Source organism: Pseudophryne corroboree, chromosome 2 (genome assembly GCF_028390025.1).
Source record: "Pseudophryne corroboree isolate aPseCor3 chromosome 2, aPseCor3.hap2, whole genome shotgun sequence".
NCBI classification, from domain to species: Eukaryota; Metazoa; Chordata; class Amphibia; order Anura; family Myobatrachidae; genus Pseudophryne; species Pseudophryne corroboree.
Genome location: NC_086445.1, coordinates 74,460,007 through 74,473,141, shown reverse-complemented (window position 1 = coordinate 74,473,141; position 13,135 = coordinate 74,460,007). Strand labels below are relative to the sequence as shown.

At 45.4% G+C, this 13,135-nt stretch overlaps 1 protein-coding gene across 1 annotated transcript in view; it reads right to left on the bottom strand.

The window, feature by feature from the left end:
- Nucleotides 1–6,780: 6,780 nt before the first annotated feature.
- Nucleotides 6,781–13,135, bottom strand: part of LOC135050507 (melatonin receptor type 1B-like) — a 377,393-nt gene continuing 371,038 nt past the window's right edge. Inside the window, exon 2 of the mRNA XM_063956986.1 lies at nt 6,781–7,806. Coding sequence (XP_063813056.1) covers nt 6,938–7,806 — 869 coding nt within the window. The 3' untranslated portion in view covers nt 6,781–6,937. The remainder of the gene's footprint in view (nt 7,807–13,135) is intronic.

The window sequence follows — 13,135 nt, the reverse complement described above, 5'->3', positions numbered from 1 at the left end:
TCTTCCTTGTGCCTTTGCATGGGAAAGCTTATTGAAGTATCACAGTGGTGGAAGATAAGGTTGACAGATGAACAAAGAATATTTTAATGTCTAAGGGCTGTATTTACTAAGCTGCAGATTTCAAAGCAGTAATAGTATTGGATGTAGTGGCTGTGCATGCAATATTAATGCTGTATAAAATCCTGCAGGCAAAAACACTTGCCGCTGTGTAAATATGCCCCTAAGACTATTAATAAATATATGTATATTTTCTTCAATAACTTCAGTCAATTTGAAACCTCAGATTTTTGATATTTTTTTATACTGAAAGCGAGAATCTGTCAGCGTCCTTACTGACACATGTGCGCGTCTGGCCTGGTGAAGCAGTGATTAACCTTTAGCACTTCATCGTGGGCATTTTATCTCCGTGGAGTCCTCGTCCTCTTCACATTAAACTCTGGCACGGTATCCGGTCTCTAGGTCGACAGCAACTAGGTCGACCACTATTGGTAGACAGTAACTAGGTCGACAGGGTCTTTCTAGTTCTCAGAGCACTAACTGTGCTGCCTGCTACGGGGGAGGAGGGGGCCCACACGCGGAGACCCTCCTCCGTAGATACGCCCATGGGCCACACACTGCTTTTGCCCAACCATTACGGAGGAACTTCGCGGCATCCAATTGAATGATTCCCTTACTGTCTGCAGTTTGCATAATTATGTATTACTGATCCATACTTACATGACCAATTCTCCGTATCCTATTGGTCCACCCCCATTTAGTGAACCTTACCTATTGTATTGCTACATTACATTGCCAGTTTCAGTGGAAGACTGTTACGTAACTTGTGTGTGCTGTATATGCCTTACACGTGTTTTCTAAATATTATGTCATTGCTTCTTCACAAAATGAGCTTTAACAAAGCCGAACGCGAGCCGCAATATGTTAACGATACACAATTGTGCTGGATCTGCTTCTGCTACCCTTAATGACTTGGGTTTAGTAAATAATTGGCCTTGCCGCATTGAGTCAGATCATAATGGAAATGTTTATACAGCAAAGATTGCAATTGCAAGTTCTATTATGTTATTATTTGTTGCAATAACAAATAAATGTCCTTCAGAGAGAGAATATGTATCCATCCACCTACTGTACAAACGTGTATATGTAGCAGAACCACTGTATCCAGGCCGGACAAAAATCCAACAATTGCAAATCGAAAGAAACATTCTGTTATTTAATGCTAAATCTAAAAGTTCTTGTATTATCTGCGTGTAACTCTGTGGCATACAAAAATAATAACAGTATAATAAGCTATAGTACATTCATCCCCCCGAGTTATAAAAGAAAAGTATTTGACAGTTTCACCCAAAATATTGTTCATTTTTGTTTTTTAAATAAGCACCACATTACAAAATGGGATATTTGATTTATGGGGAAATGTTCATAGGAAACTATTTCCTTTTTTGTAAAATGATGTACAGTGAATAGAATTTGATGTTTTACAATAGTAAAGTAGCTTTTATGACATGTTGACGCTGATGAAGAGCCGGCTGTACAGTATAGGCGTCAACAAAAACAATAAGCTCTAAAAAATGTAATCGTTATACCCAAATGCTCAGCTTGAGACATCTTTAGATGGTAATTGGCCAATTTCTTGGCTCACAGTCAGGAATGTTTCTAGAGAGGATGAGGACCGTGTGCAGGATCCATCTGGTCCCCCTCCTCTCTAGCCGGCAGCGCTGTACAGCTCTGTCCCAGACCCTAAAGCGCATGCGCAAATCACGGGGGGAAATGGCCCGGTGGCCCTTTGCCCAGTGATTTTCCTACTGCGCATGCGCAAATCACTGGGATAATGGTGCCGTGCCATTTTCCCAGTGATTTCTGCAGCGCTGCTGCTGCTGCACCGTGGGAGGGCAGAGGGTAAGTAATTAAATTAATGGGTGCAGGGTGTGCGGTATGGGCCCCCCTGGATCCCCAGGGGCCCATGTGCACCTAACACAATGCACCCATTATAAATATGCCAGTGCTTCCAGTAAAGCGGGCAAATCCAGCTGACTTTGAAATGAGCGGGATGCGGGTCTCTGTGATGCAATGCGAATGCGCTATGAAGTGTTTTATCCTGGCCCCACCCCCAGCGTTGCAAAGAATCCCGTCAAAATGTCACCTGGGACAATGCCACAATGGGGCAGATGTATTAAACCTGGAAAAGTGATAAAGCAGTGATAAGTGCAAGGTGATAACGCACCAGCCAATCAGCTCCAATATGTAAATTGACAGGAACTGATTGGCTGGTGCGTTATCACCTTACATTTATCACTGCTTTATCACTTCTCCAGGCTTAATACATCTGCCCCAGTGACTCTAATCGTGGGGACCCTCCCATTCCTGCCCACCTGCATTACGGTTTTGTAGGTATTCCGCAGTGCGTATTTACACTTACTGTAGTTACACTTACACCCAACCAGGTCATAATAAGACACGCCTTTTTAAAAATAAAAAAAAACCCATTTGTTTTGATATGGAGAAACGTGTTGACTATTAGGTTCGGATTAAATAAATAAATAAACAAACAAATAAATAATCGTCTACAATACAGCAGGAGCAATCTTCCTTTTTGTGTACAAAATAAAGTAGCAGCAAACATTTATTATAAAACGCATCCACATAATCATATAATATTGGCACTATTATTGAAGGAAACACCTATTAGATTTAGAGGTCAATCTGCAGCCAGTGCTATCATCATCATCATCATCATCATTTTGTATTTGCCCTAACAATAAGGTCCCCGCAAGTGATACAGCTAGTGACAGGTGTATGCAGATGTGTCCTTATTTTGCTATCCTGCTGGCTGGACAATTGCATTACATTGTGTGGTATGCTAGACTTCACCTGATGAGGCATCACCGCTCCTGATGAGGTATTACCACTCGTGATGAGGTATTACCACTCGTGATGGCTTTAGTGTGGCATACCTTTACATTCTATTTACACTTTTCACATACTAATTTCTTTAACGCTATTTCTCTATTTTAATTACATCTCATTTTTGTATCACCTATATAGCTTCGGCTTCCTAACACTAATTTATTAACACTATAGTTTTTTCACTGGTATGCTGCCCTGGGCTTTCTGGCTTATGCTGGTGCTTTGGGGTGCCACACCCTGCAGCTAGGTATAGCGCTAGGGACCCCAAATAGAGACGCCTTGATGCGGCTTTGGGGCTTATTTATACATTTGCGCAAATATATGTAACTGAGATCTCTGAATTCTAATATGGGGGGTAATTCCAAGTTGATCGCAGCAGGAATTTTGTTAGCAGTTGGGCAAAACCATGTGCACTGCAGGTGGGGCAGATATAACATGTGCAGAAAGAGAGGATTTGGGTGGGTTATTTTGTTTCTGTGCAGGGTAAATACTGGCTGCTTTATTTTTCCACTGCAAATTAGATTGCAGATTGAACACACCACACCCAAATCTAACTCTCTCTGCACATGTTAAATCTGCCTCCCCTGCAGTGCACATGGTTTTGCCCAACTGCTAACAAAATTCCTGCTGCAATCAACTTGGAATTACCCCCATTGTGTGGGATTTAAAGCTGGTTACTGCTGTCATTCAGGGTGCTGGGGGAAACAAAGTGCCTTTTTTTTTTGCTTAGAAATACCCCTCCCTTTCAAGCACCTGAATGATATCACTAAGCTAATTGAGCATCTGCCACTATTTATGTCACTCTTGATGAGGTATCACCGCTCATCACAAATCGATGTTCTACAAAGTTCTATAGAATACTAGCTTGTGACATCTTATCACGAGTAGCACCCAAAGCAGCGGTATCTAAGTTATGTCCGGCCAGAAGGACACTTCACGGAGGACACATCTACATGTTTCTCAGTTCCACAGAGATCCACTGACCTCCGCCTGCATTTGTACCCTCCTCCCCTCCAACTTTCCACTTAGTGTGTTTAAGCGCAATTACCAAATCATCATATGGGCCTTTTTCTTCTTGGCCTGCGAAGTACAATTTGCATATTTTATACAAGGCCAAGCCAGGTGCTAGTGTCTTAGGGGTTTATTCATCATCAATATCTATAAAAGCAGGTGAAAATTACCATTTTTACCTACAGTACTTTTGTATAACGTGTCAGTGCCATGCATTATAAAGGTACACAGGAGATGTCATGGCTATCTCTTCTGCTTACCTTTCAATCCTGATCTGGAGGCATGCACTGGTATGGGGGACCCAAATTCATCAAGCTGAGAAGATACAACATTTTTGGAGCTTGACTGCGAGAACCTTCGGCAATGACTTTTGTTCCCGCACCCCTGCTATGAGGGTTCCATTTGGATCGCTCCACAACTGCTTGGTTCCTTCCACCAGAAGTTGCGATGTAGCACTGCCAACTCAGACTGTGAAAGGTTTCGCGGGAACTGCTGATCTTCGGATCAGCTGTCTCCGCACCGGAGCAATGTTGAATTTATCCGGTGCTCGCGGCGAGTAAGATGCTTAATTATTGGGGTCCATCTGACCCTCGATATCTCAGATAATAAATAGACCCCTTAGTCTTTTATTCTAATACGCCTCCTGTTTTGTATGTTGCAATACGCAGATAAATTCTACTCTCGTGCGAAGAGAACAGGAGCCAACAGTGACACCTACTGGTTACTGTTTAAAAACAGAATAATTAAAAGATGTAAAGGGATTGTCATGTGTATCTGTGCACAAACTTTAATAGTTGCACACAACCCCCCACCCCCCAACCTCCACCGCTTCTAATATGCAGCAACTGGTTCTGTCAGAGCACGCCGCTAACCAGGGCCGCCTCTACCATTAGGCAGCTTTAGGCATCTGCCTAGGGTGCTGGGGTCTGGGGGGATGTCACTGAGTCTGCCTATCACAAAATTAAGTATGTAATTGAAAGAAACATCCTTGTTGTACAAAATGCAAGCGGTGGCTGAGGAAATTCTATGTCACACTTTTATCTGAAGGGCTTGGAAGTAGGTATTGGTGGTGGTTGGGGGCAGTAGGCTGAAGTTTTGCCTAGGGTGCCGAGAAACCTTGCACTGACCATGCCCCTAACACTGCAGGACCTCCTACCGCAGGACCTAACCCATCCTACAGTAACCATGGGCCTGATTTCATACTGTGAAGCATAATGTGTTCCTTGCACCTGGAGAGTGCTGGAGAGATGGATAAGAGGCATTCATTTGCAAGTGCTGTACTGTAAGAAGTTAGAACATGCAGCTGCAAGTTAAGGCCAACCCTCCAGGTTACAAGGATCATGAAATGCGTTTTGTTCTGAGATGTCAGTTTTGTGTGTATCTACTTCTACCACGTGCAAGTTTTGTAGTTGATTATGATGATCTCTTCATCTTTTCTTCAGTCACATCTATATGATTGATTTAAGGCTGTGCTGTATGTATCTTAATGTGCAATTTATAACAACAAACATATGTGAGCTGCCCACACATTTGGCTCATAGGCAAATAACTCTAGATCATGCCATGCATGTATGTAGTAACTTTGGCTCGTCGTCGCCGATGAATCTTCCTCTTCCTAATTTGGACCATTCACCCTTCCAGGTCTCGCATATAAGGCTCTACTTTCATAGCTTTTAAGGCTGGGGGGCCAAATGTAACAGTTGACGCATTGGGCAGAGATTTCAGAGATTTTGCTGTGAGATAAAAGGCGTCAATCTTCTTTTAAAGGAAAAAGAAGTTTGGTTTTGCTGTTAAAAAACGATTGGCTCTTTAAATCTCTAAGCTAAACCACCAAAACCTCGGCCCTCGAAGGCTATTACATTGGTCCCCGGGGTGAGCCAGCTGGTAAAGAAAGTGTTAACTATAGTGGATCCTCCATTTAGGTTGTACATATGGTGACGATATTTGGGGTGTGGATCATAGGGTTGACAGTAACTAGGTCGACAGTCATTAGGTCAACCACTGTTGGTTGACAGTAACTAGGTCAACACCTGAAATAGGTCGACACGGTCATTTGGTCGACATGGAATAGGTCGACATGGCAAAATATTGAGATGTGGTTTTTTTTGGTAGGGTTTTGGTGGTGTTTTCTTCGTAAAGTGACCTGGAACCCCAATCAGTGCACCGTATCCGCTCGCCGTGCGTCAGGCAAGGTTACTATTCACAATCGTAGTCCACGTGGATCGTAAAGTATGAAAAAGTTAAAAAAAATAAAAAAAATTGAAAAACTCATGTCGACTTTTTCATGTGTCAAACTTTGCCATGTTGACCTAGCGACCATGTCAACCAATTGACCTTGTCGACCTAATGCATGTTGACCAATATTGGTCAACCTAATGAGTGTCGACTTAAGTGCTGTCGACCTTTATTTGCTAGCAATGATTGTACAATGATGCACAACATCTTTTAGAGAACAATGGTAAGGGCTGTGCTGGGGTGTAGTATGTGTTGCCGGTGGTTGGGCTCCCGGCGACCAGCATACCGACGCCGGAATCCCGACCGCCAGCATACCGACAGCTGGGCGAGTGCAAATGAGCCCCTTGTGGGCTCACTGCGCTCGCCACGCTGCGGCACGGTGGCGCGCTATGCGCGCCACGCTATCTATTCTCCCTCCAGGGGGTTGTGGATCCCCAAGAGGGAGAAAAGTTGTCGGTATGCCGGCAGTCAGGATTCCGGCGTCGGTATGGCGGTCGTTGGGAGCCTGGCCGCCGGCAACCTGAAGACCACCCCTGTGCTGGATGGTTAATTTTGAGCAGCAACCATTTAGCACTAGTCTTACAATGTAAAGAATCGCTTCATTCCCCTAATAAAGTAAGTTGCTTAGTTTAATTATACAGTTTATGCATTTACAATGACTTATAAAAAAAATAGTATTTTGAGGTGCATTTTCCTTTCAGATAAAAAAATATGCAGTTGAGTGAATGCAGTCACACTGGCGTGTGTTCAATGGCTCTCTGTCACTCGTCCGCTCACAGTGGAATTATACAGTATTGGTTTTCATCTGGTCATTGTTATTCAGAGCAGGGGAAGGCTTGCTCTTCGGGCACTCTGTACCCCCCCTAGAGATTTCCTGAAAGAACAGTCTAGGCGTCCAGAGTGACATTAAAATCCTTTTGTACTCTTTCCGAAAGTTCTGATTTAGAAGTCCATATATAACAGCGTTAAGGCAACTGTTGGAATAAGCCATGAAATAACTTAGCACAAATAACCACTCTGGAATTTTGGGGGCCACTTCCGTGGGGTTGATGGCCACGGCTAGCCCAATGAAGTTCAGGGGACCCCAACAGAAAGCAAAAATGACAAACACCACAAACATTGTAAGAAAGTTCCTGAAGTCGCTTTGTTTCATCCTCGGCTTCATTTCCGATTTCACCTTCCTCCTCACCTGAATCACCAAAATCCATATCCGGAGATAACAGAACGTCACGACAGTGATTGGCACAAGGAAATGGATGACCACCACCGTGATGGTGTAGGAGGAGCTTACAGTCTGTACGAACGTGCAGGAATAGATCCGAGGGTCGTATTCCAAAGACCCAACAAAGAAGTTTGGGACAGTGGCCAGGACGGTGAGAACCCATATAAGACACACGTACATCATTGTATTCCGGGCACCGAAGAGCTTGTCATACACAAAGCTGTGGCAGATGTAGCAGTACCGGTTGATGGCGATCCCGGTGATGCTGAAGATCGATCCGATGACGCTCAAGCCCATGACAAACCCGCTGACTTTGCAATGCATTTCTCCAAGGACCCATCCGTTTTTAAAAATAGCCACCAGCACTAATGGGTAGGGATACAAAGCCACCACGAGGTCTGCGAAGGCCAGACTCACCACAAAGGCATTACCTGCAAGACAAAACATCAGATTAGTATCCAGTTCCCCTTATCCTCTAAAGAAGCTGAGAAACACTTGAAAAGCGCTATGATTCCAAACATAGATCACTTCACAGTTTGTGTGTCAGAGCCGTTCTCTTGGATGAACAAGTGATGAAACGGGATTGAAATCATCAAAGAGAAGGGTTTGAAGTGTTCGCCCCATTTGTGCTGCTGATTGTCGAGTGACCTAAATGTTGGACTGAAAATGGCCCGTTACATTACTGCTGATTCATTTGTATGACTGGTTGACAATGACACTGGAACACACAGGAAAGGTGCTTTAATGGAAGTTACATGCTATCAAAGCCAATGGAGTAATCTGAGGTAAGCAAACAGCCCTTTAATACAAGTAAGACAAAGGAAGCAAGTTCTACTGTTAAAACCTACTTATTAATGAATACCTATTTATTAAGTATTATCAGTGCAAAAATACTTGGCTCTCAAAAATAATAATAAAAATAAATATATATATATATATATATATATATATATATATATATATATATATATTATTTATATATCCTATATAATAGCCCAGATCTGTGACTTTGTTCCTGTGTGTATAACGCTGGGCGTGGCTAGGAGCTCTCATTGGGTTAGTGGCAGGTCTATCACACCCAGTCCACAGCTGATTGGGCGAGAAACGCCCTCCCACACAGGTTACATCCAATGGGAGGCTTTGCCCTTTGGCTGCTGTGTGTTCCCAGAGCAGGATTAACAATGGGGCTGATGGAGCTGCAGCTCCAGGTCCACACCCCAAAATAGGCCCACTGCATCTGCAGCAACATACCCTCCTGCAATTTACACATAAAATCGCTACAAAATCGAAAAGAGGGTGTGGCCATGGGTAAAGTGGCGTGGCCATGCCCCTTTTCCTATACTTTCAATGGAAGTTTGGAGAGCCATAAATCGGTACAGACCATCAAAAAAGTACTGTACCTGCCAAAAAGGTACAGCTGGAGGGTATGCCACTGCATCTGCAGCAAGTCTCTGCGCTGTAGATAGGGGGAAAAAACCCTTTTACTGCAGCGTCCTATGTCCTGCTGCCAGTCCGCCTGCCCCCTCCAGCATCAATAATCCCCACTCTCTAGCTGCTGCGCAAGTGGAAAAAAAGCTGCTGCGGCCACCGGCATAGATGTATATGAAAGCGGCGCAGCGGAAGGCTTTCATAGCCCTCCCTGCGCCGCATACTCTATGAGCCCCGGAGCCTCCTCTGCGTGTGATGTCACAGAAGTGCCTCCCAGCCACAGCCGCGCCCAGATCCCCAGAGGCCCTAACTCTGCAACACAGCACCTGGGCTGCCGGCCTGGAAGCCCCGAGATGGCTAATGTAACGGATAGAGTGGGTGATATCGCGGAGGGTAATGTATGGACGCTGAAACAATGTAAAAGGTGACAGTGCTGTGCAGTGCAGTGGGTGTGCAGTGTCACTGACACTGCACAGCACTCTCACCTTTTACATTGATTCAGTGAGTCAGTCAGTTCTGCCAGCCAGTCACTATTGTTAGCGCTGGTGTCCCAACGAAGTAGACGCACTAAATAAACTACAGCTCCCACCAGCCCTTAGCGCCAAAGCATTCCAGCGCTAAGGCCTGCTGGGAGCTGTAGTTTATTGAGTGCATCTTCTTCCATGTAATGCGGCGCGTTGGGACATCGGCGCTAACAATAGTGACTGGCTGCTGGACTGCTGTGCGAGTCTCCGGGAGAGCCACTGCCAAAGGGAGGACAGCAGCCTAGCTGCTTCCAGGAGGAGTAGCAGGAGTAGTATTACCCGTTCCTCCCCACTCGCAGTACCTCTGGGCTTCATCTGCAACCCCCCCCCCCCAGTCCTTCAGCACCCGCGGTGGCTGTCTGTTTTAAATATGGGGGGGTGTCCCTGCAAACATATAAGTGAATGCATAGATATATAGATATAAATAGCATCACCTTGGTCCCGCAGCAAAGATTATTTTGGCAGAGAAACATGATGTTCCAGTTTAAGATCATAGCAGCAGCATGAAGTGTCCACAAATTTCAGCCCAGTAAATGATGAGCTTTTGTTGGGTTAGTCAATTAGGTGAGAAGACTTAAACATTCAACCATGGTCCAAAAGTACATTGACAAGTGAACGAGAGCTCAGTAATGCAGCACACACCCCCTATAATGCAGCACACGTGCTCTGTAATGCAGCACACCCACTATAACGCAGCACACTAGCTTAGTAAATGCAGCACACGCCCCCTATAATGCAGCACACTAGCTCAGTAATGCAGCACACACACCCTATAATGCAGCACACTAGCTCAGTAATGCAGCACACACCCACTATAATGCAGCACACTAGCTCAGTAATGCAGCACACACACCCTATAATGCAGCACACTAGCTCAGTAATGCAGCACACACTCCCTATAATGCAGCACACTAGCTCTGTAATGCAGCACACACACCCTATAATGCAGCACACTAGCTCAGTAATGCAGCACACACTCCCTATAATGCAGCACACTAGCTCTGTAATGCAGCACACCCCCTATAACGCAGCACACTAGCTCTGTAATGCAGCACACGCCCCCTATAATGCAGCACACTAGCTCAGTAATGCAGCACACACCCCCTATAATGCAGCACACTAGCTCAGTAATGCAGCACACACACCCTATAATGCAGCACACTAGCTCAGTAATGCAGCACACACCCCCTATAATGCAGCACACTAGCTCAGTAATGCAGCACACACACCCTATAATGCAGCACACTAGCTCAGTAATGCAGCACACACCCCCTATAATGCAGCACACTAGCTCTGTAATGCATACCTCCAAACATTTGGAGCTGGGAAAGAGGGACTCCATTGAGCAGCGGAGATGCGCGCGTCTGAAAAAGGGGGTGTGGCATATGGAAAAGGGCGTGATTTGTAGGAGTGCTGCGATGGCGCACCCCCCCCCCCATTTTCATCACTGATGGAGCATGCCCAGCGCTCTACGAGCTGCTGGCCATGCGCCCAGCCAGAGGCACCTGGTGCGCACCCTTGATATGCCAGCGCTCGCGGCAAAAAAGGGGGCGCGGTTAAAAATAAAGGGAGCATGACCTCGCGGATTGTCACTCCAGGGGCATGCCCAGCATCTCTGGAGTGACGTCTCCCAGTGCTGTCGGCTCCTCTTCTATGACAGGAGCCAGGTTCTGTAGCAGAATTTCACACCGCAGCAGCGTTCCATGCTGAATTAGGCCCATAGTCCCAACCAACCAGCTCCTAACTGTCATTTTTCAAACCCACCCTGTGAGATGGCAGTTAGGAGCTGATTGGCTGGTACTTTATCTCCATCCACTTTATTTCCATCCGAGGCTTAGTAAATAGACCCCATAATCACTGTGTTGCAGCTACAGATATCTCTATCCCTGTTGAGAACTCTGCAATCACCCCTACCCCACAAGCTCGCTGCCTAGGTGTCATTCTTGACTCTGAACTGTCCTTTGTTACCCACATTCAATCTGTCTCAAGATCATGTTACATACATCTAAGAAACATATCCAAAATACGACCATATCTTACACAAGACACAGCAAAAACTCTAATCCATGCTCTCATTATCTCCCGCATTGATTATTGCAATAGTCTCCTGACCGGTCTTCCCAAACATAGGCTCTCACCACTACAATCCATTTTGAATGCAGCTGCGAGGCTAATCTTCCTTGCCAGACGTTCATCGTTTGCAGATCCGCTCTGTCAGTCCCTCCATTGGTTACCGGTATTCTACCGTATTAAATATAAAATACTTTTACTCACATACAAGGCTATTAACCAAACTGCACCAACATACATCTCTTCACTCATCTCAAAATATCTCCCTACCCGACCTCTCCGCTCTGCACAAGATCTACGTCTCTCATCCACACGCATTACTTGTTCACACTCAAAATTACAGGACTTTATCCGGGCTTCACCCACTCTGTGGAATGCCCTCCCACGCACAGTAAGACTCACCTCTAGTCTCCAAACCTTTAAATGTTCCCTGAAAACTCACCTCTTCAGACAAGCCTATCAAATTCCAGACCCACCCACATAACCTTCAGTGCTTCCCTATCTAATTACATCCTCTGTAGAGTATTCATAACATCACATATCTTGTCTTTCTTTAGTCTCACACCCTCCTGACACTTGGATAACTTTGTGGGGTATCATCATACAACCCATTAAGAACCTAGCAATCTGGTGGACCATTATGCAATAGGTAGCATCTATCCTTGTGTATCTATGCCTATTTCCCTATAGATTGTAAGCTTGCGAGCAGGGCCTTCCTACCTCTATGTTTGTCTGTTTTTACCCAGTTTTGTTCTATTACTGTTGTTCTAATTGTAAAGCGCAACGGAATATGCTGCGCTATATAAGAAACTGTTAATAAATAAATAAATAAATAAATAAATAATAAATACCCAGCCTGGTGTCAAGGTGACTGCTAGACTGTTTAGGGAGACAGGGAGATTGCCACTACGTATTTCCGGGGCGTTCCATGTCATTCAGGGAGAGTCAGCAAGTATGTTCTGAATATATTTAGCTATCACTAGTTAGCAAGCTAGCTAACCTATGTAACTTCCTATCAAACAGAAACCGGCTTGTTTTGCCTTTAAGAACATTGGCTCTATAAATACAGCAGAACCGCCTAATAATAGCTAAGTTGTGCCCTGATCTATCCAAACAGTCACCCAATATCCAGCCCTCTATTACTCTTATACTAAACTGCAACCATTTCATTGGTCAATGGGGCCATTCCGACCCAATCGCTCGCTGCAGTTTATTGCAGCGCAGCGATCGGGTCGGAACTGCGCATGCGCCGGACCGTGCGGGAGGCGGGCCGCAGTGGCTGCGTTACGTTACACGCAGTCGCTGCGACCAGCGGCGAACAACTCCCGGCCAGCTGCTGGAGCTCCGCCTGCCGGGAGTTACACCACAAGTACAAAAGCATCGCCGCTGTGTGATGCTTTTGTACTTGTGCGGGGGCCGGACAGACATGCTGGGTGGACTAGTCCTGTGCTGGCGTCCCCCTGCATGTCTGGGAACATAATCGCAGCTGTACTAAACTTAGCACAGCTACGATTAACTCGGAATGACCCCCAATATCTGTATCTAAATGGCACAGATAGCTGTATTTCTCTGACGTCCTAGTGGATGCTGGGAACTCCGTAAGGACCATGGGGAATAGACGGGCTCCGCAGGAGACTGGGCACTCTAAAAGAAAGATTAGGTACTATCTGGTGTGCACTGGCTCCTCCCACTATGACCCTCCTCCAGACCTCAGTTAGATTTCTGTGCCCGGCCGAGC